This window comes from Polypterus senegalus, chromosome 13, assembly GCF_016835505.1.
Source record: "Polypterus senegalus isolate Bchr_013 chromosome 13, ASM1683550v1, whole genome shotgun sequence".
Classification (NCBI taxonomy): domain Eukaryota; kingdom Metazoa; phylum Chordata; class Cladistia; order Polypteriformes; family Polypteridae; genus Polypterus; species Polypterus senegalus.
Genome location: NC_053166.1, coordinates 10,855,296 through 10,880,115, shown reverse-complemented (window position 1 = coordinate 10,880,115; position 24,820 = coordinate 10,855,296). Strand labels below are relative to the sequence as shown.

General features: G+C 38.7%; 1 protein-coding gene across 1 annotated transcript in view; it reads left to right on the top strand.

Moving 5' to 3' along the window:
* The window catches only part of cnot6a (CCR4-NOT transcription complex, subunit 6a), a 104,463-nt gene that overhangs the window by 35,546 nt on the left and 44,097 nt on the right, over positions 1-24,820 (top strand). The window contains exon 2 of the mRNA XM_039773982.1: positions 18,534-18,655. Coding sequence (XP_039629916.1) covers positions 18,544-18,655 — 112 coding nt within the window. The 5' untranslated portion in view covers positions 18,534-18,543. The remainder of the gene's footprint in view (positions 1-18,533; positions 18,656-24,820) is intronic.

Here is a 24,820-nt window from a genome sequence, read left to right as displayed (position 1 = left end):
CGGTGGGCTTCCTTTTAAGCTACATTTGGGAACTGTTTCTTGTCTCCTGTCCAAATTTTCTGATACACTTCCAAGTCATTTGAAAACCAGGGAAGTCCTCCTCGTGCCACCCTGTTGGTGTCCTAATTGGGTTTAGCTCTGAGGAAAACTGCCACCTGCTGTACGGGGGAATTAACTGCTCCTGATGAGCCCATTTGCCTGATCCTTCCATTATGGAATGAACCTTTCCATTATTCTGGCCAGGATGCCCATCCTTCTTTCCTGGCACCTACAAAAGAAGCAATAAACGTTTTTCTTGACTAAGATCAGTTCAGATGAATCATCAATCATAAGTCACTAATTGGGAACAAATTATCTTTGTACACCTAATTAGGGATCAGAAACTGGCCCAGTTTCTATGAAGTTTGGAATTCAGTGACTCTGTTTATTGCTAATCAGTGGACAGATCCAATTGCCAGTGTTGCTACACCATACCACTTTGCTCTAATTCAGAACTGAGTAAGGTTAAAATGAGTAAATATTCAGACATATTTGAACTTAGGTTAACAATTCTGGTCATTACAAATTGGGGTAAACTTTTTTTTTTTTTTGGTTTATTATTATTATAGTAATGGTGACACAACAAGGACAAACACCCAGTCCTAGCCGTACTCTGGCAACTATTATTTAAATTCGTCAATGAGAAGAATTTATATTGATGAATTTTCGTATCCGAGAACCTCTTGATATACAGTATTTTTAGTTTTGCTATCAGGGGCGGAATGTAGCTGTGCTCTCTTTGCCAAAAATGTAAAAAGTTGGCAAGGTATCTCTGGGCAAGCAGAAGGCAGGTACGCTCCAACGTCAAACATTGACACTGTATCTGATCATGTTCAGCTCTGATGGGAGAGCGTCCCCTGCGTAGGGAGAAGAGAACATGGCCATGATATCTCTGGCAATCAGCAGGTACCCTCTAAAACACACGTAGCTCTGATCTCTCTCAAAAACGGCAAACGTTACTCTTTGTTCAACAGACATTATCATCTACATATTGTTAAACGGGTATCGCTTGCTAAGTGGAGGTGAGGTACACTTCAGCACGTGGCGAGAGGTAGAGCGACTCGAATGGACACAGGTATGTGAATGAGGAGGGCCCCACCTGGCTTCTTACTACTGAGGTCACGCCTCCCCCTCCCCTCAGCCCGCAGCATCTCTCTCAGATTCGCGTGAATAAATCTGTGCCACAAGTGAACTATGATACTCGCGCGATGATAGGAGTCGCAAAATCAACTGGAATGTTGAAGCAATCCATTAATTGGCTGTCTCACGCAAAGTGGGCAGACGGACGGGTTATATATAGATATATATAAACTTGGGGGCTTTGTCTCCTGCTTGCTTTGCTCGCCAGCTAATGTGCTATGCACTAGCCTCTTTGCGGTTCTGTTGCTCACATATGAGGATGCGGTTGTACAATTTAAACAGATTTTTATTTTCATGGGAATTGTTACATATGCATAACAACTTTTTAACAGCGAGTAATTAATCATGTTAAAAAAAAAAAAAAAAGTACAATGTAATTTGAAAGTATATTATTTCATGTTGCGTTATTCATTGCATAATGATTTTGTTCTGTTTGACTTTGAAATTTACATGCAAGTACTTTATAAACTTACACTTTTACTGTAAAACTTAAGGTAAAACAGTTTTTTGAATTAAATTTTCATTAATATTGCACTGAATTTTGATTCTGTTTGGTCTTTCATCGTGACAACGCAGCTTATAACTGCCCGTGATTGGACAAAGGTTTATTTAATAGAGAGAAAGAAACAAAATTCAATGTTTGGCTCTGTGATTTGTTAATTGTAATGTAATCACATATTTGTCCCATGTATGTTCATAGTATACTCAAGTTTTTTCATGCGGCCGGATCTAACCTTCGTAGTTGTTGATGTAGTTTGAAGCCCTGTTTTGTTCCCGATATTTGAATAATGTGGCTTGCTTAATTTACCTGGGTGCTGTTCAGGTGTGAACTCCATAGCTAGTTGTTTGTGATATCATTGCAGGAAGTGCGGCAACTGGCTGATGCAGAATCTGAAAGAGTGCCCATATAGCGTATTGGAAACTGGAAGAAACTCTTAAGAAGAGATCTGGCAGACCCGGAGTCTTCTGATTGGCTTGTGACACGTTTCTGAGGGTCACCAGTTTGCGTAATCGGTGCCTCGCAGCACAATAGCTTCAAGCACAGATTAGCAGTGGTCAAATAAATAAAAAGTAAATCTCAGTTTATGCTTTGTGCTGCAGGTTCGAAAGGGCAAGTGGCCGTAAAAAAAGGACAAAATAGGGCATTGAGCTGTGGACTACTGTGTATTGGAAGAAAGTCTTGTGGAATGATGAATCCAAATTTAAAACCTATGGTTCATCACACAGGGTTTTTGTACGTCATTGAGTTGGTGACAGGATGGTTCCTCAGTGTGTGACACCAACTCTCAAACATGCTTGAGGAAGTGTGATGGTCCCTTTTTTTGTTTGAAGGCAGAGTTGGTGACTTGCACAGAACGAATGGCATTCTAAATCAAAATGGGTTACCACAGTTTGGCTATTATTTCAGCAAAAGGTGCAGGCTACTTTGAATCATCAAATTTTGTACACTTAATGATTCCTTTTGTTTTTTTTATTTGCCATTGTTTGTTATATGCTTTGATTACATGAAAAACTAAGACATTAAACTGAGTGCATTTCCATAAAAACTGAAGTGTTGCGAAACTTGACAGTGTATATTAAGAATAATGTAGCGGAACGTAGTGTAAGCATGTGTGGCTCGTAGGGGTTCAAGCTTCTTTTCGTGGCTGCTTCTGTGGCTCACTGTCCTGACAAGGCCCACGAGGAATACGGGCCAATTAATAAGACCGGGGCAGGGAGAGTCCGGTGAGTGAAGTAAAAGAGCAAGCAAGTTGAAGGCAGGTTTTTTTTATTATTTCGGAGGTGTCTCAACAGGGGCAGCCCAGGGTGGCGCTAATATTCCGCTTAAAAAGTGTGTGGATTCATCCGGAAAAGTAGCTCCTGTGTGACATCCAGGATCGTCATGGTAACAAGTCTGTTCAATCTTTTTTTTTTTTTTTTCCCCTCCTTCCTCCTCTACAGATGCAGTAAGATTTGAATACTGGTGGCCTGAATACTGTTAATTACATCTCATTGTTTTATGTATTATGTGTCAAACCAGCAGCCGGCATGTAAGATGGAGACTAATTGTTAGGCGTGGCGCATTGCTTCTTTAAAGCAGGGATTTTAAAGTGTTGTAACAAAAGGAAATTATGAGCCATTTGCTTTAATGAGAAGGCCTTCGCATTAAACAGTCAGAGATCTCGAGTTTAAGAGTGAATGGGACAGAATCGGATTCAACATGATACGTTTCTAGATGCCAGAAAAGCGTTTAGACAAACTGCTCCGAGTACACTTGCGGGATCTTTTTTTTGTTTTTTTTTTTAAATAAAAGGGTCTAGCCGTAAGTTTTACAAGGAGATGAGCTAACCATTCAAAACTGAGGAAGTGCTGTGTAAAAACACATCTGCAGAACACTTCTGATTTGCACAATGCACCTGCATTAAGATAATGTCAAAATTAGTGTGGGTAAAGCAAACAGCCATTCTTTTATGTCAGCTGTTGCTATCAAACAAGATCAGATGGAGCAAGGATCAGGAGAGGAAGAGTGTAGGACAAGACAAAGACAAGACGGCTCTGCTGTATGCAAATTATTTTTTGTTTTACTCTGTTCATGCAGTACATCTAAAGATAAACACAAAACTTCATATGAGGAAGCCACTTGCCATCCTGCCTCCCTGTCAATATGGGTCCATGCTAAGCAAAGTTCCATCACATTTTCGCTGATTCACACATACAGTGTGAGCAGACAAGCAGAAGGTGGAATGAGATAACAACGGCGGTGGCTTGCCATATTGCAAAACGCACTTTCGTCTACTTGTGCCCTTAAAGTACTTGTAGTTTGTCGGTGGTCAGATAATGGCACTAACCAGTAATTCACACCAAAGGTGACACATCCGCATAGCCTAAACCTTTATCCATTCATTTCAGACCGTCTCCATTCTGTGTTGTAATGCTACAAAACATTACTAAACAGCTTGCTGGCCATTTTTATTTTGTTTAGGAGGTAAAGTTTTTCCTATTTACAATAATATTTTGCATTAATTTTAACATTTATAAATATTGTCCTAGTGATTTTTTTTCCCATCTGTTAAGATTATTGGAAAACAAACATTAATACTGGCAGTACTTTGTGAGCTCAGGTAAATAAAAGTAGTTGAACATGAACAGGTAGCCTCTTTACAGAGGGTCCCTTTTCAGAGGGCCAGACTTTTGAATTGAAGACTGGATTCTTGACCAGTGAACAAGCGAGGAGAGATGTTCAATTCAAAAGCGCAGCCATGTATGGAATGGCTTCCTCTTTTGTGGAGTTGTTTGTTTAGTGGTATCCTAGCGAAAAATACCTGCATTTTGCATGTTGTAACCACGCGACTGGAAGACTTGAAGTTTGGGATTTTGCAACACAAGTAACGTGACTTTTTTTTTTTATTCTGTTTGCTATTTTTCAGCATGTGTCACAATTGGATCCAGTTTTTATCAACCTTTGTGCATTCTGCATGAAAATATGAGGCTGTACTTTTTCTCTGCTGCCACTACACCTAATGGGGGAAATCAACATTAGCCCTTTCTGCATATAGTCCTCATTTCCCACTTAGTTTTTCCAACAGTGCAGGTGGATTGCCTCTTTCACAAATGTTGCACATTACAACAGCAGATTAAATTTCCCGTCATTTTTATTAGTGCCCGCTCCTAATTCCTTTCTGGTAAAGTATTTGCAAGTAAAACTGCATGCATGAAAGAGGTTTTACAGACAGAAATTGTAACCACCTCGCTAATTTAACTAAATGCTGCTAATTACTAGGTTTACAGCTTTACAACTTAATATTTGCTTTCTAATGTTGCATTAATGCATGTTGGCTATATTAGACAAATTACCCACACTTAATGCAAACTAACGCTTGCGTTTCTCTTGCCTGTATAGTTAAAAATAAGTTTGAGAAAGGGTAGGTTTTCATCAATGTGGACCTCCTATACTTTAGAATGCTATTCCACTAATTTGACCACATTGTTTTGGTGAAATTTGAATCCGTTAAAAACGATTTAGCGAACCCTAATATCGTCAAAGGCAGGATGCCGTGATGTTCTGCTTCAAAAGGTTACAGTTGCTGACTGTTGTAGTTGTCACTGTGTCAGGAGGATTTTTAGGAAGTCAAGGTTTAAGTCTAATAAAGCCAACCGATCCATATTTCACAATTCAATAAAGAATGAACCTCAGAGCTCACAGCTTTAACCCTTTGAGGGCTGAATATTTTTCCCCAAAAAAAACACGGTTTTTCAACACAAATGCCCTGTGTGCTTTGGCTGTCAATTTGCCAGGAGTACGTGGCAGGCTGGCTGCCAAGCCGTCTTCACAAGGCAAGGGGCAGTCACAGTGCATCACAATCTGGTTTTATCCTTTTGTCATTGTAAGTGGCAGTACTCCCAGGCAAATGTTGCCATAAGCAGCACAAACTGGGACCCCCACATTAATTTTCCAATCACTTGTATCAAAATCGGAGACTGACAAGTAGTATTCCAATTCAGCGATCCTATGCAAAACGTCACCTACGGAGTATTCCACTTTGATCTCTCGCCAGGTGTCCATGCTACTTTGGCTGCTGTTTGCTCCTCGCTACTCATGCGTGCGCAGTGAATCTCGGTCAAACCAATGAAGCCGACTTTCCTTCTAGCAAAGAGAGTCCAACTAAAATATAACAGTGGGGTTTATCACCGTTTACAGTTGATTACCACCATCAACCAATTCTTTTAACCAAAGTCGACATCCGCCCTGAAAGAGTTAAAACACTCTGGACTGCCTGTTAAATGTCACCCATAGGTAAACCACACAAAACTTCAATCTGGGCTGAAAAGTTGGAGTTTCAACAGACGCACAAAGGCAAAAGAACACGAATGTAACGTGATGTTGAAGTCGATTAAGTACCACTACAAAATGCAACTTAAATGCCTTGGTTGCTCAGAGCGCATTCATTTAAACAAGATTTGAGTGCCCGTGTGGACTGGGCCTAATGCTGAATACATCCAACAGAGAGAGTAACTAGTGGATGGACCAAAATCGGCATATCCACCTTAATAAAAGGACAAGTGTCTATCTGTGTGTCTGTCTGGTTTTTAGGGTTAGGTGGAAGAATTGAAAAAAAGGCAAAATATGTACAAGGGTTAAAAAAAAAAAAAAATGTGATTAAACATATCAAATACGGGTCTAAAAGTAAGAAAATTGGTCATACTGATTTCTTCCGTTATGCATTATGCCAGAAACGCCAGCATGGTAGTGACTATTTTGCAGCCACATAAGCCATATGAATGAGGTTTATAGCAGTCATGCTAATGACGAATAACTTTGCATGGTGGGCAGTTGATGAGTGAAAATAACGGTAAATTGACATGTATGTCAGGATACTAACAGTCTGACACAACTAGGCTAGTCGCTAAAGTAGGCCAATGTGGCAGCAACCACCACCACGTTTCTCTAGGGTTAGTGATCAGTTCAAAGGGTGATCCTGTGAGAAAGTGGCAACAACTCACGGCTCTACCTGAAGAAGGAAAAGGCCACTGTGAGAGAAAGGGATCAGGTGTGTTTTATTATACCAGACCAAATGGATAACCCAAGGTTTTTAGGTGGGTAGCACAGTTAGTTTTAAATAACTTTCTTAACCTCGCCTTCTGTTTTCCTTGACTGAAAAAATGCACAAATTTTAGTTTTTTCATTTAATGAATACCTCAAAATCTGCTGTTGCTCAGTGGATATGAAACTGCCTTAATTCTCTTCTCTTTTATTTAGCTGTTACTGTGAGATACTGGAATAATCAAAATAATGAAGAATAACTTTATTAAACAGTTTCCAAAGTGAAAAAATGCATTTCTAAAAGTAATATAATAAAAGGAAACATTATTGCATGTGGTGTCTACCTCAGCTGTAGATTAGCCTTGCATAACTGTGGCTGTTTGTTTCCTGCATTGTGCCCTGTGTTGACTGGGATTGGCTCCAGCAGACCCCTGTGACCATGTAGTTGGGACATAGCAGGTTGATTAATGGATGGATGGATGGATGTTGTGCATCTTTATCAATATCCTGTGAGTTTGTTATACATAATAACAGCTTAAACAATAATTATTATATTATATTATACTATATTATAAAAAATAAAATCCTGTGGGAGGGAATGACTAGGAGATGATACTTGATCTTCACGTTAAGATCACGGAAGACAAATAAAAGACCCGCGAGACGAAAGATCTCAGGGATATAGAACATGAGATTCTTGCAAGACACGCCCTACTTACAAGCAATATTGGACCACGGCCAGCAAAAAAAAAAGTGTAAAGAGAAGCAGCACACACCGCTACAGGTGTCTCAGTGCATATAAAGTGTATAAAGAACAATACGTTATAAATGAAACGTCGACGATTAAAAGATCGCGTTAGCGCAAACTAAAGGAAATTAATCATCAGGACCAGGTGTAATTGAAAAAATAGCAGGGCAAAGCAAGGTCAGAAATAAAAGGCAAAGAGCAGAAAACAAAGTCTCTTCGCCTTCGCATCATTCAATGCACAAAACGTAGATTTACACAATAATGGAATATACACAATGAGAATCTGTGGTCCCACAACAGTTAAAGCAACGACAAGTTTAATTTCAAAGAAAACACAATTCGGTCAGGTGTATATTTATAATCACGGAGAAGCGAGCACAACGTGAGCAGCAGAGACACGAAGTGGCAAAAAGGACAGCAGCTGTACAGGCTTTAAAATGATCAAAGGCAGCTGCTCCCCCTTCACAACGCGAGCAGCGTTATACGTCCTGCAAGAGAGATTTAACCATGCCCGGAACAGGAAATAAAGGACAATTATTGTTTGTACATGTCACGCGAGACAAGGCAGTGAGACATCATTTAAAACCAGTCCACAGATGTCTAACCTAGCAGTTGTTGGATTGCATTTGGCAGACAAGCATCATGTGCTCCCAGCTCTTAAAACAATGACATGCGACAAGCAGAACAGGCAGCTCGCATGCAGCAAAAAGACAGCAGATAATGTGACGGCGGCAACTCCTTAACGTGCGTTCAGCTGCCTACCCGCACTCCAACCCCCCCCCGAAACAACAAGAGCAGCGTTATACGTCCTGCGAGAAAGAGATGTAACCAGGCCTGGGGCCAGAAATAAAGGACAAGTATTGTTTTTACAAAAGTTTTTAAAGAAAACGTGAAAATAATGCATAGTAACAATTCCCATGAAAGTAACAATCTCTTTTTAAATTTTATATCGGTAAACCAAACACTAGGGTGGGCAAGCGAAGCGAACAGGGGGCGTGTGTTATACATCTGTGCAGTATTTGAAATATTCCCCTTATCTCTAATAAAGTAGTTATAGTAGCTGCTTTTACTATAGTGGCATACTCAATATTAATGGATGCATAGTGGAAAAACTAATTGAGAATATTCAACGATGACCGTTCTGGACAGTGGTTCATTGTTTACTTCTGTAATAAGTCATAAGTTGTGATGCACAGCATGGATAATGTGTTTTAATTATAGTTCTACAATATCTGCTTTTATTTTTCTCAGCCTTCTAATTATAAGTTGCATACAGGCTAACGCCCATTGCATTTTCTAACCATGCCCCTTGAAAATTGAAATGGGAGGCTACCTTTTATGGCTGATTTTTATCCATGAAAGGCAAGTTCAGAATTTTAAAATAAAAAAAAAAAAAAAATGTTTTGTACATGTTTTGACTGTGCGGTGCAGTCATGTGACCAGATGGTCAGTCATGTTAAAGGAATGCTTTACCCAAAAATGTTTTGTATGTTTTTCTTAACCAGTGTATTTGTAATCATTCCAGAAACAAATGTGTTCTCATGCATAATGAAGAGAAAAAATTCATGCCTAAATATGAGGCAATACTGACCAGTGATGTGGTACAGGAACCAAAATAGTCCGTGGGGGTGGGATTTGGTTGGGGAATCTCACGTGTCTCGTGTTGCATAATCCACTTGACCATTATCCAGCTGCATAGTCAAAACATGCACAACACATACTTTTTTTGCTAAAATACGGTTAAAAAGCATACATCATAAACAAGAAACTATCACTTGGGTAAAGCCTCATGGAATATGTTACAAAGGTGTTGAATAATTAGGCCCAACTTGTGACTGCGAAATAGAATTTGCAAACACCGTAGGTTGTCAGATGAAAACAGTCTGACAGAGATGATTTCCAGAATAATTTATTGAAATACAAATCCATGTTACTCATATATTCAGGAAGCTGTTTATACCATGGTGTATTATCGTGGTTTTTCCCTCTACTTACCATTTACCTAGGGGTAAGTGAACTCCGGTTCGTTACTGGGTTGGTCTACTGTCGCACCTTAAGATTATCACACACATGCATAGATATACACATACACATAGACCCTAACCACAATAGTGCCCCATGAATGACACACACACAGCTGGTTAACTTCTAGCACTTTAAACAAGGATGAATGTCCTAAGACAGCGTTGATCAAGCACTTGTAGTTGTTCATTAGATGCTTTTGCTGACGATCAGAAGGAAACGGCCTCGCGTTGTTGCCGCACACTTCTGACGTCGCTGTCGCCCTCCTCTGACGTCGTTCTGTATATTTAGGCATATTTATTTTAAGATTTTACCAGGGGTTTTCTCAAGATGTGATTGTTAAGATACAGTATTCCAATTGGCAGGCTGTCAATATGATGAATGAATTCACTCCCAAACAGTAACACTTTTTGTTGTTGGTTAGTACCTACTAGCATGTCTTCCTTTCCCAGGCTGTAAACCCATTTAGCAAATTGTTGTCCCAGATGCCCATCCTTTCTCAGGTTATAAAGTAATTGATAACCTGAGGCATCATTATGTCTTCCTCTTTTTGTTTAAACAGCTGTTTTAAAAGCGAAGTTCAATTGGGAAGAGGATATGCTTTGATGTGTCCTGCGTTTAAGTTCATCTAGTGTTGCCTTGAACAAAAAATAATGAAAATATAAACCAAAATTTACATTTTATACCCCACCACATACAGCTTGATGATGACGAATATTATTTCTGAATTATGATAAATGAACTATAATTATACAGTTGTGCTCATAAGTTTACATACCCAGGCAGTATTTGTGAAATATTGGCCATTGTTTGCAAAATAGAAGTAATAATGTGGAAAGCTTTAATTTTATTTAGGGAGTGTGCTCGGGTGAAGCAATGTATTATCACATAATACTGTGTGCCCTTTTGAAATCTTAATGAGTGAAATGGGCCTGATCAAAAGTTTACATTCCCTTGAATGTTAGGACTTATAATATACACACAAGTGGACATGCACAGGTTCAGATTATATAGTTTTAAAATTAGTATTTGCACTGATGAGCCAAAACTTTATTACCACTCCCATATGAAGCAAATGACGGCAACTATCTAATAAGACCGGTACATTTCAAAGTCCAGAATATATGAGACAGTAAGCCGACATTACATACTGTTAGTCACTGTGTTGAATGCAGGGGATATAGGCAGGTGTAAAGAAGGGCCAGTTCGTTATGGACAGTCGGCTGTGTCGGAACATTTCTGCAAGTGGAAGTCTTGTGTGGGTACTCGCAGTAAGCCATGGTACCGAACGACTGTGCTGTTAAGAGGGAAAAACAACAAACTGCTGATGAGCTGAAAACTGTGGTTTGGAAGAAAATAAGGACGCCTTCTGTGTGCCACACATATTGCAAACCAGGGTGTCTGCTTTTAACAATTTATCATCCTTGCATTGCGCCAGTACTAAACTGTATGTGTCCTTTTCCTTACTGCTCTACTACTTTACTCGCTTTACTACTCTCCTCACGTTATACAAGTAAATATACCTCCATATTTGCAGATGACATAACACTAATAGGCCTCATTTCAATCAGTGATGAATCTATATACAGACAACAGGTGGAATATCTGACATTACGGTGCAGCCTTAATAATTTGGACCTCAACATTCCAAAAAATCAAAAGATGATCATAGATTTCAAGGCTAACAGCCACCTGCTCACCTATCAGTTGCTGTAAATGGCTTAGCTGTTGGGATGACAGAATCATTTAAGTTTCTGGGTACTGTGCCGTCACAAAACCTTAAGTGGGACAATCGCATGCATTATTAAGAAAACCCATCAGAGGATGTTCTTTTGTTTTTGTGTCCACTGAGGAAATTCAATCTCCCTCAAGCAATATTGGTCAGTCCATTCTGCCCTTATCTATAACTGCCTCTTTTTGGGTCCAGGCCAATCTGCGGCGCATCATCAGAACCTGAGAAAGGTTGGATTAATTGATTGATTGCAGTGCATCATGAGAACCTCGGAATAGGCTGTATCAAACCGTGAACTCCTAAATGAGTCTATGTTACGAAGAGGGCTGCAGAGATCATTGCTGATGCCACTCATCCAGAGCGTCACCTGTTGCAAAGCCTTCCCACCAGCAAACGTCTTTGCGCAGTGACAGCTTAAGCAACTTGCCACCTTAAACAATTTTTTCCCCTTGTGCAGTTACTCTTCCTTATCGGGTCTGAGCTTCAACTCCATATTCTATGTATACCTGTGCACTGGACTGCCTGGACATTAATCCTTTGTTTTTTTGTATTGCCCTTGTATGCTGCATCTTATTTTATATTTTCTTTTTTCTTATATTTATCTTTTGTATTCGGATTTATCATTTTATGTTGCACCAATACTTTTCAAGACAAATTCCTAGTACACATCAGTGCACCTGGGCAATAAAGTGAATTCTGATTCTGAATATGATTGAGTATGCTCTGTACATTTTCACTCAGTATCTCTTGGATATTTTTGGTAATTAAAGAATTCTGACATCTTGCACGAAAAGTCAGTCTTTCTGGGGAATGATAATCAGCCTTGAAAAAGTTAATTGTAATGTATTGCTTAAGTAATGTTCTGGGCAGTAGTAATTACGAGTTAAATCTGTTTCACTTGTTTAAATACATAATTCTAAAGTTAAAAAAACAAATGTACTTTTAAAGACCTTGAACTATTGGGAAAGCAAATCATCTTAGAAATGGCAAATGTTGTGAACAATGTCCAAAGGGAAAAAAAAAGGGAAACGCCAAGTAGCTTTTTTTGCTGGCCAACTTAATACCTCATTTTTAAGCTAAACAGCAATGTCAGTGTTGGTAAATGAGCTAAGGTGAGAGCTTTTTCCTCAGAAAAAGAAATTTTACTGAATGTTTCCCAAAACTAATTTCATTAATTCTGTAGTTTTTTTTGGGAGAGCATTTCTTAGGCAAATAAACCTAAAATGGGTCTTTCGGCCTATGACAAAGCTTCACGTTTAGTTAAAACCTAACCTAACTTTGATCCACAGGATAAAATAAACTGACTTGCAGGCTTCTTTACCACTAATTTATCCGGATGGTTCACCATCAATAATGGAACAATGACTTAAGGTGCATTCAAATTATTCTGGTTGAGAAAGTTGGTCACTTGCTGATATTCCAAAGTACACACAACACCCAAATACAGATGCGCCTGGATAATTGTTGTCTTCAACATTAAGTACTAAATAAAATAAAAAAAGGATAATATTTTATAATTTGGAAAGTTCAAGCCAGGGTGTAGTTCTCTACCTAATTGCAATGTTTTTGCAAGACAGTTTACAAATCTAGGGCGGCTGATGTACTTTACTACAGGAGATTTTTACAATTAAATATAAGCCCTGGTACAAAATGTTTTATATGTGTGGCTGTTGCCTGGTTAAAAGATTATTTGAAGAGTTCACACTTTTAAGCAAATTAAGTTACACTTACAAGGTTAAAACTTTTTTCTTTTTTAGTGTTCAATGCTTTGTTAATAAATTGTTTTAAAGCGCTTGATATCAATAAAGCCCACAGTAAATTCTATGGTTCAAATACACAACTGTTCCCTTCCATCTGCCTGTTTATTTTGTATCTTGTATAGCAGGGTACGGGTTATGCAATAGGAGTGATTATGTATGAGGCTTATCTCCATGTTTCTTGGTTACTAATGGGACAGATAAGGTTTAATGTATTCTTGGATGGAAAATATTCTAATAAAATCCAAGCTTTTGTTTGCCCTTTTCACATAAACCTACAGATGTGATTCTTGTTTTGGGTCTGAAAGAACGGCCTTACTGTTTTAAACCATGCGTAACAACAGTCATTTATTAGCTCCATAAAGTTCTGCTTTTTTTTCCCCCCATTATCTTTCCTGCTTATAAATGAATGGGTTTTCGCGTCTGTTTCCTGTGAAACACTGCTTAAATATCATGGTACTTGTGGTTGTATTAGCTTCATTAAAGGGACAGACTGATAATGTAAAGGCAAATGTCAGAACACAAACTAAGCGTCGCTCAATATTACAAGTATTACACTGGCTAAACACGCTGACCTCCAGTCTTAATATAAAATGAAAGTAAAAGCCAATTTAAAAATAAGGAGCTGTTGACTGGTCTTGTGTTTTCTAAATTCTTACTACTTTCAGTTCCTCTAGATTTCCTAATGTATTTTATTACTTCTGGTGGCTTTTCTAGGGTAAGCGGAACTTTTTCGGTTTTGGCAACACATTCTTTGGTTTTCAGCATTTAAAAATACAGCTTGATGTAGTGGTCTTCAAGCTGACGTTGGTATAATATCAATGCTTTTCATATTATTAGAAGCTTTGAGTGTTTTGACAGTCTTCTCAATTGTCACCATGCATTTCTGTCTCTGGGGTGTTCTTGCAGTCTGTATCCTGATTTTTGCCTTGAATGCTTTTGAATTCTGAATTACATCTTGCTTGACAACGTTTTTCAGCATCTTGTCTTGTACTTTGTCATTAGTTTGTCCCTTGTTCACCTTCTGCAGTTTGCTTGATGCTCTGCAGATTTCACTGGTTTCTAGCATTTTATGGTGATTATCACTTGATTTTAGCAATCAGTTTGCCATAAACACATGACCACAGGTCACCTTGCTGTCCTTCATTTGCATCTAACAAACTTTGATGATCAATAAACACAATAATTACACTAGATTATGAATTCTGAAGATGATGGGCTTGAGGAGACTGTGCTGATTGCCCTCTGTGATGTGCGTGACTCTCAGCTGATGCCACTCTTCTTTTTCTCTCTGCCATCATGCTAGTTTTCACTTGGATTTTTGATCATGTAGCCATAAGCACATAAGTCATGGCCAGCAAGTTGCTGCTAGGTACATTTTTTTTTTTTGCCTTGTTCAGGTCCTTGTCATTCTGAATTCTACACTTGACATGTCATGAATGTCACTGCATTTCTTCTTCTCTCTCCTGTTATGGTTTCTTCAACATGTCACTGGCTTCTGCAATTTGCTCTGCAGATGTCGCTGCTGCATATTTTTTTTTTTCCCCTCTCGGGCATGTCACTTTTTGCAATCACTTTGTCATAGTAAACACATGAGCACGGGCCACTTTGCCGAAGTTGCCGCTACTTAAGATGTTTTCAATTTCCAGAGAGCTTTGGGTCAGAAGCTTTTGATTAAGGCCATGATCAGAGTTCTAGCTGCAGTAGTTCACGAGCAGTTACACGACAGACGGAAAGACGTTAGTACTTTATAAGTGTACATTGTAGTTGCCTTCGTGGAATGCATAAACTGTATATTGTAACGTTTATCCTTGACAGAGACCAACCCCTGTTAGCCACTACATTAATATGTGCCCCATCTTTTAAATATTCTTATTTGGTACAGTTATGTCCAGAGGTTGGTGATTAATGTTTAATTAAAATAATGCATCTAACCTATTTTGGCATCGTTTACTTTAAACAAATACAGCAAAACGTTTAAACACACCTGCCAGAGTGCAGATCTTCCTTTAATTTTTCTGCCTGTTAATTGTTTTGTACTTCTAAATATCTGTGTAAATAAGCTGTAGTAATTTTTTTCATTAAGTGTCTGCACTACTGATATAAAGTAGATTTAACTTTATAGAAACTGAGTTTGATTTACTTTAAAACTGGTGATTTGATTTGCCTGTGAATAAAACAAATATATATACAGGTTAGTGTTGGGTCAGTACTAAAATTTAGACTTGGCACCTCAGTGTTTGATACCAAAACAAATAATGGATAACTTGGAAGTTTTCACAAAATGCAATGCAAAATTGTTTTTCCTTTGATATATTAATTACAAAGCTCAACACTGACTGTAGCAACAGAATAATGGTGCACTTCTAATAAAATAATTCAGGTACCTATTTAAAAATGTTTTAATATGAATGTTTCAAAGAAATAAGCAAGATACAGCGTGAATTGCAACACGGACATTAACACTGCTTTTATGATTTCCTTTCCAAGTGGCATATAATAGTGACATGTGCGTTGCAGTTGTTCCAACAGGTGGTGCATCACAAACCTTAATGCTGCACTGCACATGTTAACGTTGAGGGCTGCATTTGATAACTTAGATATCAACCTGCACCGCTAGTTCTAATCTAGTTGAAATCCCCTCCAAGTTTTTAAACTTTCCATTTGTTGTTACACTTGGGGGATCCCCATCTCTGGCACACATTCAGATTCAAGCCTTGCATTATAAACTGCTCAAAACAATTAAAGGAACACTTTGAAAACACATCAGATCTCAATGGGAAAAAGAAATCCTCCTGGATATCTATACTGATATAGACTGGGTAATGTGTTAGGAACGAAAGGATGCCACATCGTTTGATGGAAATGAAAATGATCAACCTACAGAGCCCTGAATTCAAAGACGCCCCAAAAATCAGAGTGAAAAAATAATGTGGCAGGCTGGTCCATTTTGCCAAAATTGAATTGCAGCAACTCCAAATTGTACGCAGCACTTTGTATGGCCCCTGTGTTCTTGTATACATGCCTGACAACATCGGTGCATGCTTCTAATGAGATGACAGATGGTGTTGTGGGGGATCTCCTCCCAGATCTGGACCAGGGCATCACTGAGCTCCTGGACAGTCTGAGGTGCAACCTGGTGGCATTGGATGGACCAAAACATAATGTCCCAGAGGTGTTCTATTGGATTTAGGTCAGGAAAGTGTGGTGGCCAGTCAATGGTATCAATTCCTTCATCCTCCAGGAACTGCCTGCATACTCTCACCACATGAGGCCAGGAATTGTCGTGCACCAGGAGCCACTGTACCAGCATAGGGTCTGACAATGGGTCCAAGGATTTCATCCTGATACCTAATGGCAGCCAAGGTGCCTTTGTCAAGCCTGTAGCCGTCTGTGTGACCCTCCATGGATATGCCTCCCCAGACAATCATTAACCCACCACCAAACTGCTCATGCTGAATGATGTTACAGGCAGCATAATGTTCTCCATGGCTTCTCCAGACCCTTTCACTTCTGTCACGTGCTCAGGGTGAACCTGCTCTCATCTGTAAAAAGCACAGGGCACCAGTGGTGCATCTGCCAATTCTGGTATTCTATGGCGAATGCCAATCGAGCTGCATGCTGCTGGGCAGTGAGCTCAGGGCCCATTAGAGGACATGGGGCCCTTGGGTCACCCTCATGAAGTCTTTCTGGTTGTTTGGTCAGAGACATTCACACCAGTGGCCTGCTGGAGGTCATTTTGTGGGGCTCTGGCAGTGCTCATCCTGTTCCTCCTTGCCCAAAGGTCCTGCTGATGGGTTATGGACCTTCTATGGCCCTCTCCAGCTCTCCTAGAGTAACTGCTTGTCTCCTAGAATCTCCTCCATGCCCTTGAGACTGTGCAGGGAGACACAGCAAACCTTCTGGCAATGACACGTATTGATGTGCCATCCTGGAGAAGTTGGACTACCTGTGCAACCTCTGTAGGGTCCAGGTATGGCCTCATGCTACCAGTAGTGACACTGACTGTAGCCAAATGCAAAACTAGTGAAGAAACAGTCAGAAAAGATGAGGAGGGAAAAATGTCAGTGGCCTCCACCTGTTAAACCATTCCTGTTTTGGGGGTAATCTCATTGTTGCCCCTCTAGTGCATCTGTTGTTAATTTCATTAACACCACAGCAGCTGAAACTGATTAACAACCTCCTCTGTTACTTAACTGACCAGATTAACATCCCATAAGTTTCATTGACTTTATGCTATACTCTGATTAAAAAGTGTCCCTTTAATTCTTTTGAGCAGTATATTTTGATATTTATGAATGCTAAAACTTGTTTCCTTAAATAACTGGATTACTACTTGATGGATATGCCAATATTTTTAAGCTGTCATTACTCTTAGTATTTTATATTTTACAGAAAACTGCACTATTCAATTCAATAATAGAGAAACTTTAATAAAAAAAAAGATATTTTTACTATGGTATCGAAAGGTATTGAGTATTGTAAAATGTCACTGGTATTGGTATTGAATTCAACAATTCTAGTATTGTGCAAGCCCCACTCATTGTGGTCAGCTAATCTACCCCTCAAATGAAAATGCTAACTAATCATTTATTATATTTTAAATGGAGTAGAGTGCGGGTAGCAACACCATACATACGCTAAGCAGATCAGACAGCTTAATGTTCTTACCACAGTGTGCGTAGTAGGGAGATCAACAGTTTGTGTTAGCCACGGGTGTCGAACTCCGGTCTTGGAGGGCCACATTGGCTTCAGGTTTTCATTCTAACCGTCTTTTTCATTAGTGACTAGTTGTTGTTGCTAATTAACTTGTTTTGCCTCCATTTTTAATTAACTTGACTCAGACCCCTTATTTGTTTTGGTTTTTTTTTCCCCTTAATGAGCAACCAAACAATAATGAGACGCAAAACAAGCCGCCTCACACAATATCTGAAAATAAAGAAAAGTGAAGGTCTCTGTAAGGTTTATCTGTCAGGTCACCAAAACATTTTGACGGTGTGCTTAGAAAAAAACAGAAAAATGACAGTTTTGGAAATGTCTTCTGCTGTGGCAGAATGAGAGCAGCAGCAAGTCATGGAATTAATTAACAGCAAGAATCAGCTTCTCATTAAGAGATTGATTGGAGTTTGAAATGCCAATTTAGCTGGTGGTCATTTGGCTCGTTTCACATCTCAATTCTGTTTGACTGTCATTTAATGAAGAAAGGAATAAGTTCAGAGGACTGAATCCTTAAACTGGGATATTAAAATGACGGGAAAAGAAATTAGTAGTGAAAACTGGTCAATGATTAGTAAAAAGGGTTAGAGTTCAACACACCTGGTGTTAGCTATCAACTTATGTAAATGGCACACAACTGTTTTTGCTGGGTTGATAGGTGTGACCTTTTTAAAAAGCCTTGACTGGTAGTCAAAAAATAATACTGGTGGTGGAAATAAAAGCCTGGACTTGATTGACTAAAAAGTAAATCTGTTTCTGTTGACTTCAATGAAATGTATTTAAATATTGATGTGTAATGATCAACGTAAAACATAAATCTTTAAAACCTATGTGTTTTTTTTTTTTCTTATTTTCTAGTATCTGAGGAATGCCAAAGGAAAAATATGATCCGCCAGACCCACGGCGGATGTACACAATAATGTCTTCTGAAGAAGCAGCCAATGGAAAGAAATCTAATTGGGCAGAGTTAGAAATCAGTGGTAAGTGTTCATTGTAATGATTATTTATTATTACTAATGCAAATTTCACATAGTTTGCAATTCAGTTCATTAGATTAAAAAAACAGTCGTTTTAATGCCGACACTAAAAATTGTTTGAAGGGCAAATACTGCTCTTTATTTTGATTCCAAAGACAACTTCGCATGACCAGAATGATGTTTGGCTCATCTAATTTGGAATACTTAACCATTATACCAATGGCACTACACCTGTATAGTGCCTCACTGGGACTTCCAAGTCAGAAGTTTTCTTCCTTTTTATATTTTTCTTCCTTTTTAGTCATTCTGATGTGTATTCGGACCATAGTGTGCATGAATGTTCATATTTATTTGCCTATATGTGTATTTTTTTATTTAAAGAGCTTCTGTAAAAAGTGGAGACAAAGTTCTGTCTGTCTATCTAAAGTATCTGTTTTAGAAAGCAACAGGCTAGGAAAGCCTTTTCAGGCCACAAAGTTAAACATCTATAAACTAATACACAATATTTCTGTGCCGAAATTTATGTGATTGAAAAGGTAAAACAGCGACTGTAACATGCCACCTTTTGTATCCAATTTCTGGTTTTAAAATTATATATTTTTTTGAGAAATAGTCCAAGCTTCCATATATTTCTTGTGACCAACTATACTCTTTTGTTTCTTGGTTTAGTAATAGCCCTGTTCCTTAAATTTTAAGCCTAGAAATATTGTCAGATATACTTGAGTACAAAACAGATTGTCAGATTGTACCTCCTGATGTTTTCAAAATTATTAGTCTGCCGAATGTGAAGACCCATTCCAAAACCCCAGTCTTTCATTCATGCAGTTGCTTTCATGAAGTTCTTCCAAAGATGGTCACACTTTATAGGGATGTTCTACCATCAGTTTTAGCGCAGCGTCATTGTTGACATAACCCTGTCAGAGTGGAGTCTGGTGTGTGACAGGGATGTATCATCTCTACTGCCCTGTTTCTGCTTGCCATTGACTGCATCATGTGGAGCACATCAGCTGGTGGACCCCATTATCCCAATTTGAAAATCTTGACTTTGCCCACAGCTTCACTGCCCTCTCCTCAAAATTAAGTAATTTCCAGGACAAGACTGACCATCTGAACACCTTTGCCAAGCGAACAGGCCTCAACATCAGTGCCTCTAAAACACAAGTGATGTGCATAAATGCCAATCCTAGTGAACCTGTCACAGTAAATGATGCTCCACTCGAATACGCTGAGGAGTTTACATATCTTGATGGTCTTTTTTAGTAAGGGCAATGCAGCACAAAAAGAGTCAGAGCAAGACATGGGAAGCACACACTGCATTTGCTAGACTTCAGCCCATCTGGATGTCCAAACAGTACAGCCTGAGAACAAAGGTCAGATTTTAAAACAGCAATGTCAAACCTGTTCTTTTTTTATGGTTTTAAATGCTGGCATGTTGCAATAAGAATCGTCGTCTTCCGCAATTGATATCTCAGGAAGATGTGTTGCACCTTCTGGCCCAAGAAAATCTCTAATGAAGACATTTACAAGAAAACTAAGAGCCATAGTGTGGTGTTGGAGATCAAGTGCCAACGCTTAAGATGCTTGGCCACATCCTCGGAATTGACCAGAACTGTATACCTTAAGTTGCTTTGAGATGGACACCTCTTGGAAAGTGCAAATAAGGCCGGCCTAAAACAACGTGGCAGCGAACTGTGATAAACGAGCCGAAGGTGGTGGTCCAAACATGGGATGAAGCTGAACACGTAGCTCAAGACAGGACCAGATGGAAGCAAGTCCTTGACCCTTGGGTCCATTTTTGACACACAGAGAGTTTATCTAAAAATGACTTCATGGGTTTTTTATTTTTTAAGTGTAGTTTGGACCATTCATTAGCAGAAGCAATTGCTGAAATTGCAAACCTGTTTTTCCGATTCAGTTTCTTCCCTTACTCTGACTTTTCTTTCAAGGTTCAGTTAATAATTAGTTGAATCCTGTTCCATTGAGGGGGCACACAAGCCTGGGGCATAATAGTTAACAATTGGCAAGGTGTTCCTTCTCTTCAGACACTTGAAATTTTTATTTAAATCAGGGGTGTCCATCTCCAGTCCTGATGGGCCGTTTTCATTCTAACCATTTTCTTAATTTGCTTTTGATTGTCTTGTTTTGCTTTAGTTTTAATTGACATGACTCAGACCCCTTAGTTGTTTCTTTTTCCTTAATGATCAGCCAAACAATAATGAGACATAAAACAAGCTGCCACATGACCAGCTAACCTGAAAATAAAGAGATGTGAAGGTCTTGGTCATGTTGGTCAGCTCAGCTCACCAAAACATCTTGATGGTGGTGTTTGAAAAAAACAGAAAATCAAACGTCAAGTTGTGATATTCAATAACTAATTTAATTAAAAGCAAGAATGGGCTGACACTAAGAATTAAGAAACTTTAAAAATTAAGAAACTGGTTGGAGTGAAATTGACTTTCCAATTTAGCTGGTCATCTGTTGGCTCGTTTCACATTAATGGGAAAACTGCTCGCTAATTAGGAAAAGGATCAGAATGAAAACCTGCAGCCCCTGCGCCCCACCAGGACTGGAGTTGGACACCCCTGGTTTAAATGGTTATGGCCTTAAATTTGTTAAAATGTCAAAGCCGTTTGTTTTATTTATTGTTTTTTCCAATTTGTGTGATGAAGTTATTAAAGGAGTTTCCATCTGATAACTTTTCTTCAGAGATCAATTTTCTACAGGTACTACTGGATTGTGGACTATATGTCTAAAACTTCAGTGTCCATTTGTGCAGGTTCTTTGCATTGATGTGTTAGTCAACTGAGGTGTTGTTTCTGCTTAGCATATGTTAGTTTAAAAGCAATTCTAGCATACATTTTTTGAGGCTTTGCACATCTTCTGACTTCAGTAGTACATCTTCTGCTTTTAAAGAAGTTCCCCGCTAAAAGCATTTAGATAGCTTTACTATGCTTTCACAGAGTTCATTATCTCTATTATCAAATTCTAAATCACCTGCCCCAGAAGGCCCATCGTTATGCGATGAACTACAAGTATCAGGGTGCTTGTTCAGCTCTGGTGTTAACTTCACCTGCCCTAATTTAAAGCCTAACGTGTAAATCAATATTTGGATATTTAAAGGATAAGTTAAGTATTTTGATGTTTGTAACTTTTTTTCATGATCATGGCTTTCAGCCTTTTTGCTTAAACACTTGGTTGATCCAAGTTAAGCTGTATTTAGATATTTTGTAAAGGTTTTGACTTGGCTTTTTGCAGTTTTGTTTATACCAAAGAAAGAAAAGCTTAATATTAAAGCACAACACAAACAATGCTGAGCAGTGCAACATCTGTTCACAAATATATAGACAACAATTCAACAAACAGCCATATGCAATAATCCACAGTGCGGACAGTTCCATTTCCTTTGTTTTAATACCCAGGAAAAAACAGAGGTGAATAGAGAGAAGTCCATTTCGTTAAATACAGTGGGTATAGAAGAGAATCCCCCCTTTGAAATATTCCCTTTTTTTTTTTGCTTTACAGCCTTAAATGAAAACACACAAACCAATATTTTTTCCAGCTTTACTTACTCAATGCAATCTATAACATCCAAGTGAAAGATATCACAGCTACAGTTCAGAAGAATTAAAAAATCAAAAACAAATACTGAGATTAGTAAAGGATCACTCCCCTCCTAAACTCAAATCAGGTGTAAGTGCCCACCATTTCCATTGCAGACCCTGGTTACTGACTTCCTTCCACCTGTGATCAATTGCATTCAGTGTGATTAGTGAAGCTGTTCCTGGAGCATTCCTTTGCTTGGTAGTGCAACTGACTATGGGTGGCAAGCCACTTTCAAAAGAACTCGGGGATAGAGTTGTGGATAGACATAAGGCAGGCAATGGATGCAAAAACATCTCAAAGGCTTTCTCAACCCCAAGGCACACAGTAAAGTCCATAATAAAGAAGTGGCAAGTGTTTAGTACTACTAGGACCCTCCCTGGATCCGTCCGTCACTCTAAACTGGATGGAAAAGCAAGGAGGAACAGAGGGGACTGGGCGGTCTCGTGGTCTGGAACCCCTACAGATTTTATTTTTTTTTTCTCCAGCTTAGAGTTTTTTTTTTTGTTTTTTCTGTCCACCCTGGCCATTAGACTTATTCTATGTTAATTAATGTTGACTTATTTTTATTTTTTATTGTGTCTTCTATTTTTCTATTCTTCATTTTGTAAAGCACTTTGAGTTACATTTTTTGTATGAAAATGTGCTATATAAATAAATGTTGTTGTTGGTAAGAGAGGCTACCAAGAGGCCAATGGCCACTTTGAAGGAGTTGCAGGATTTGATGGCAAAGAGTGGTCATTAGTGCTGTGCATGTTACAACAATTTCACAAGCGCTCCACAATTGTGGCTTGTTCGGGAGGGTCGCGTGGAAAAAGCCACTTCTCAAAAAAGGCCACATTAAGGCTCATTTGAGCTTTGCCAGAATGCACCTTGAAGAAAATGATGCCAAGTGGAAAAAGGTCTTATGGTCAGATGAGACCAAAATCGAACTATTTGGCCTCAATACCAAACTGCACACCAATGCAGCTCACCATCCACAACACACCATACCTACAGTAAAGCATGGAGGAGGCAGCATCCTGTCGTGGGGGTGTTTCTCTAATGCAGGGCCTGGAGTAAAATACTATCAAATTCTTCAGGAAAACCTGCTACCCTCTGCCAGAAAGTTGAAGATGGACAGAATGTTCACCTTTCAATACGAGAACGACCTGAAGCACACATCAAAATTGAGCACACAGTGGCTGAAGGAGAAGAAAGTGAATGTCCTGGTGTGGCCCAGACCTAAATCCCATTGAAAATCTGTGGAAAGATTTGAAGAGAACAGTCCACCAACATTCACTATCCAATTTGACCAAACTTGAACAGTTCTGTAAAGAAGAGTGAGGGGCAAATTATTACTCTGTCTAGATATGCAAAGCTGATAAAGTATCCCAATAGACTCGAGGCTGTCACTAAAGCAAAAGGTGGTTCAACAAAATGACATTGACATTGGGAAGTGATCCTTTATTAATCTCAGTATATCTTGTTTTTGATTTTTTATAATTTTTCTGAACTGTAGCTGTGATATCTTTCACTTGGATGTTAGAGGTTGCTTTGTGCAAGTAAAGCTGGGAAGAAATATTTTTGTGTGTGTTTTCATTTAAGACTGTAAAACAAAACAAATGGGAATATTTCAAAGGGGAAGGTTCTTTTCTGTACCCACTATATGTCCAGAGATGTTCAATTTTAAGCAAGTAGGAGACAGCCATTAAAAACAACCAGAAAATACCTTGGGCATTTCAGACTTTTTAGAGGTGGTGAAGAAGCCAAACACAAGAGTAGAATGACCTCTCTGTTTCTGGACTAACTGCCCCTTCTTTACGGCCAGGCAGTGTGGTTCTATAAATTGTTAAACAACCATCAATACACAAGAAAAATTACAAAATAAAAAAAAAAAATTATTTAGTGTAAAATTCTGAATAATACTTGAAACAAACTTGTTTTTTTTAACTTTATTACTGCTCATTATGCATACCTTTCTTGTAGAGTGTTAAATAGAATATGGGTCACTGGAAATCATATACCAATGGACTGTGTGAACACCTATAAATAATTAAAAACAGTTCAGGACCAATAATGCATAACTATCAGAAAAGTGAAACTGGGAAAAGGAATCGCTTCAAGTAGTGTACAAAAGATACAAGACGAGCCAAAGACCAAACCTCTTATAATATTGTACAGTATAGTCATTTATTTCATATTTTAAAATCTGCATTATCGTTGAAGTTAAGCTTACATGGAAATGCTGTATGGACCGTTTCATACCGTCTGTTGTGGTTATTCAGTTACTGTGTGCAAAATAGCTACAAAGGTCTCATCCATTTGTAGGTTATTGGACATTGCTGTCCATAGCATTCAAGCATCTCCACTGTGTCTGTCCTGTGCCATTGATTATATTCAGGCTTGAACAACACTTGCTTCTGTGAATAGAGAAGAGAAAATAATTGTCTAAAAAGAGGGATTGAATTAACGCCTTCTAAATTTTAATTGGCTTTGGTAAGCATTACTTTCAAATGCAGAACAAATGGTTTGTGAAGCCCAGAGCTTTGCTGCTTCAAAGTGAAGATATTGTATATTTTGTGGATT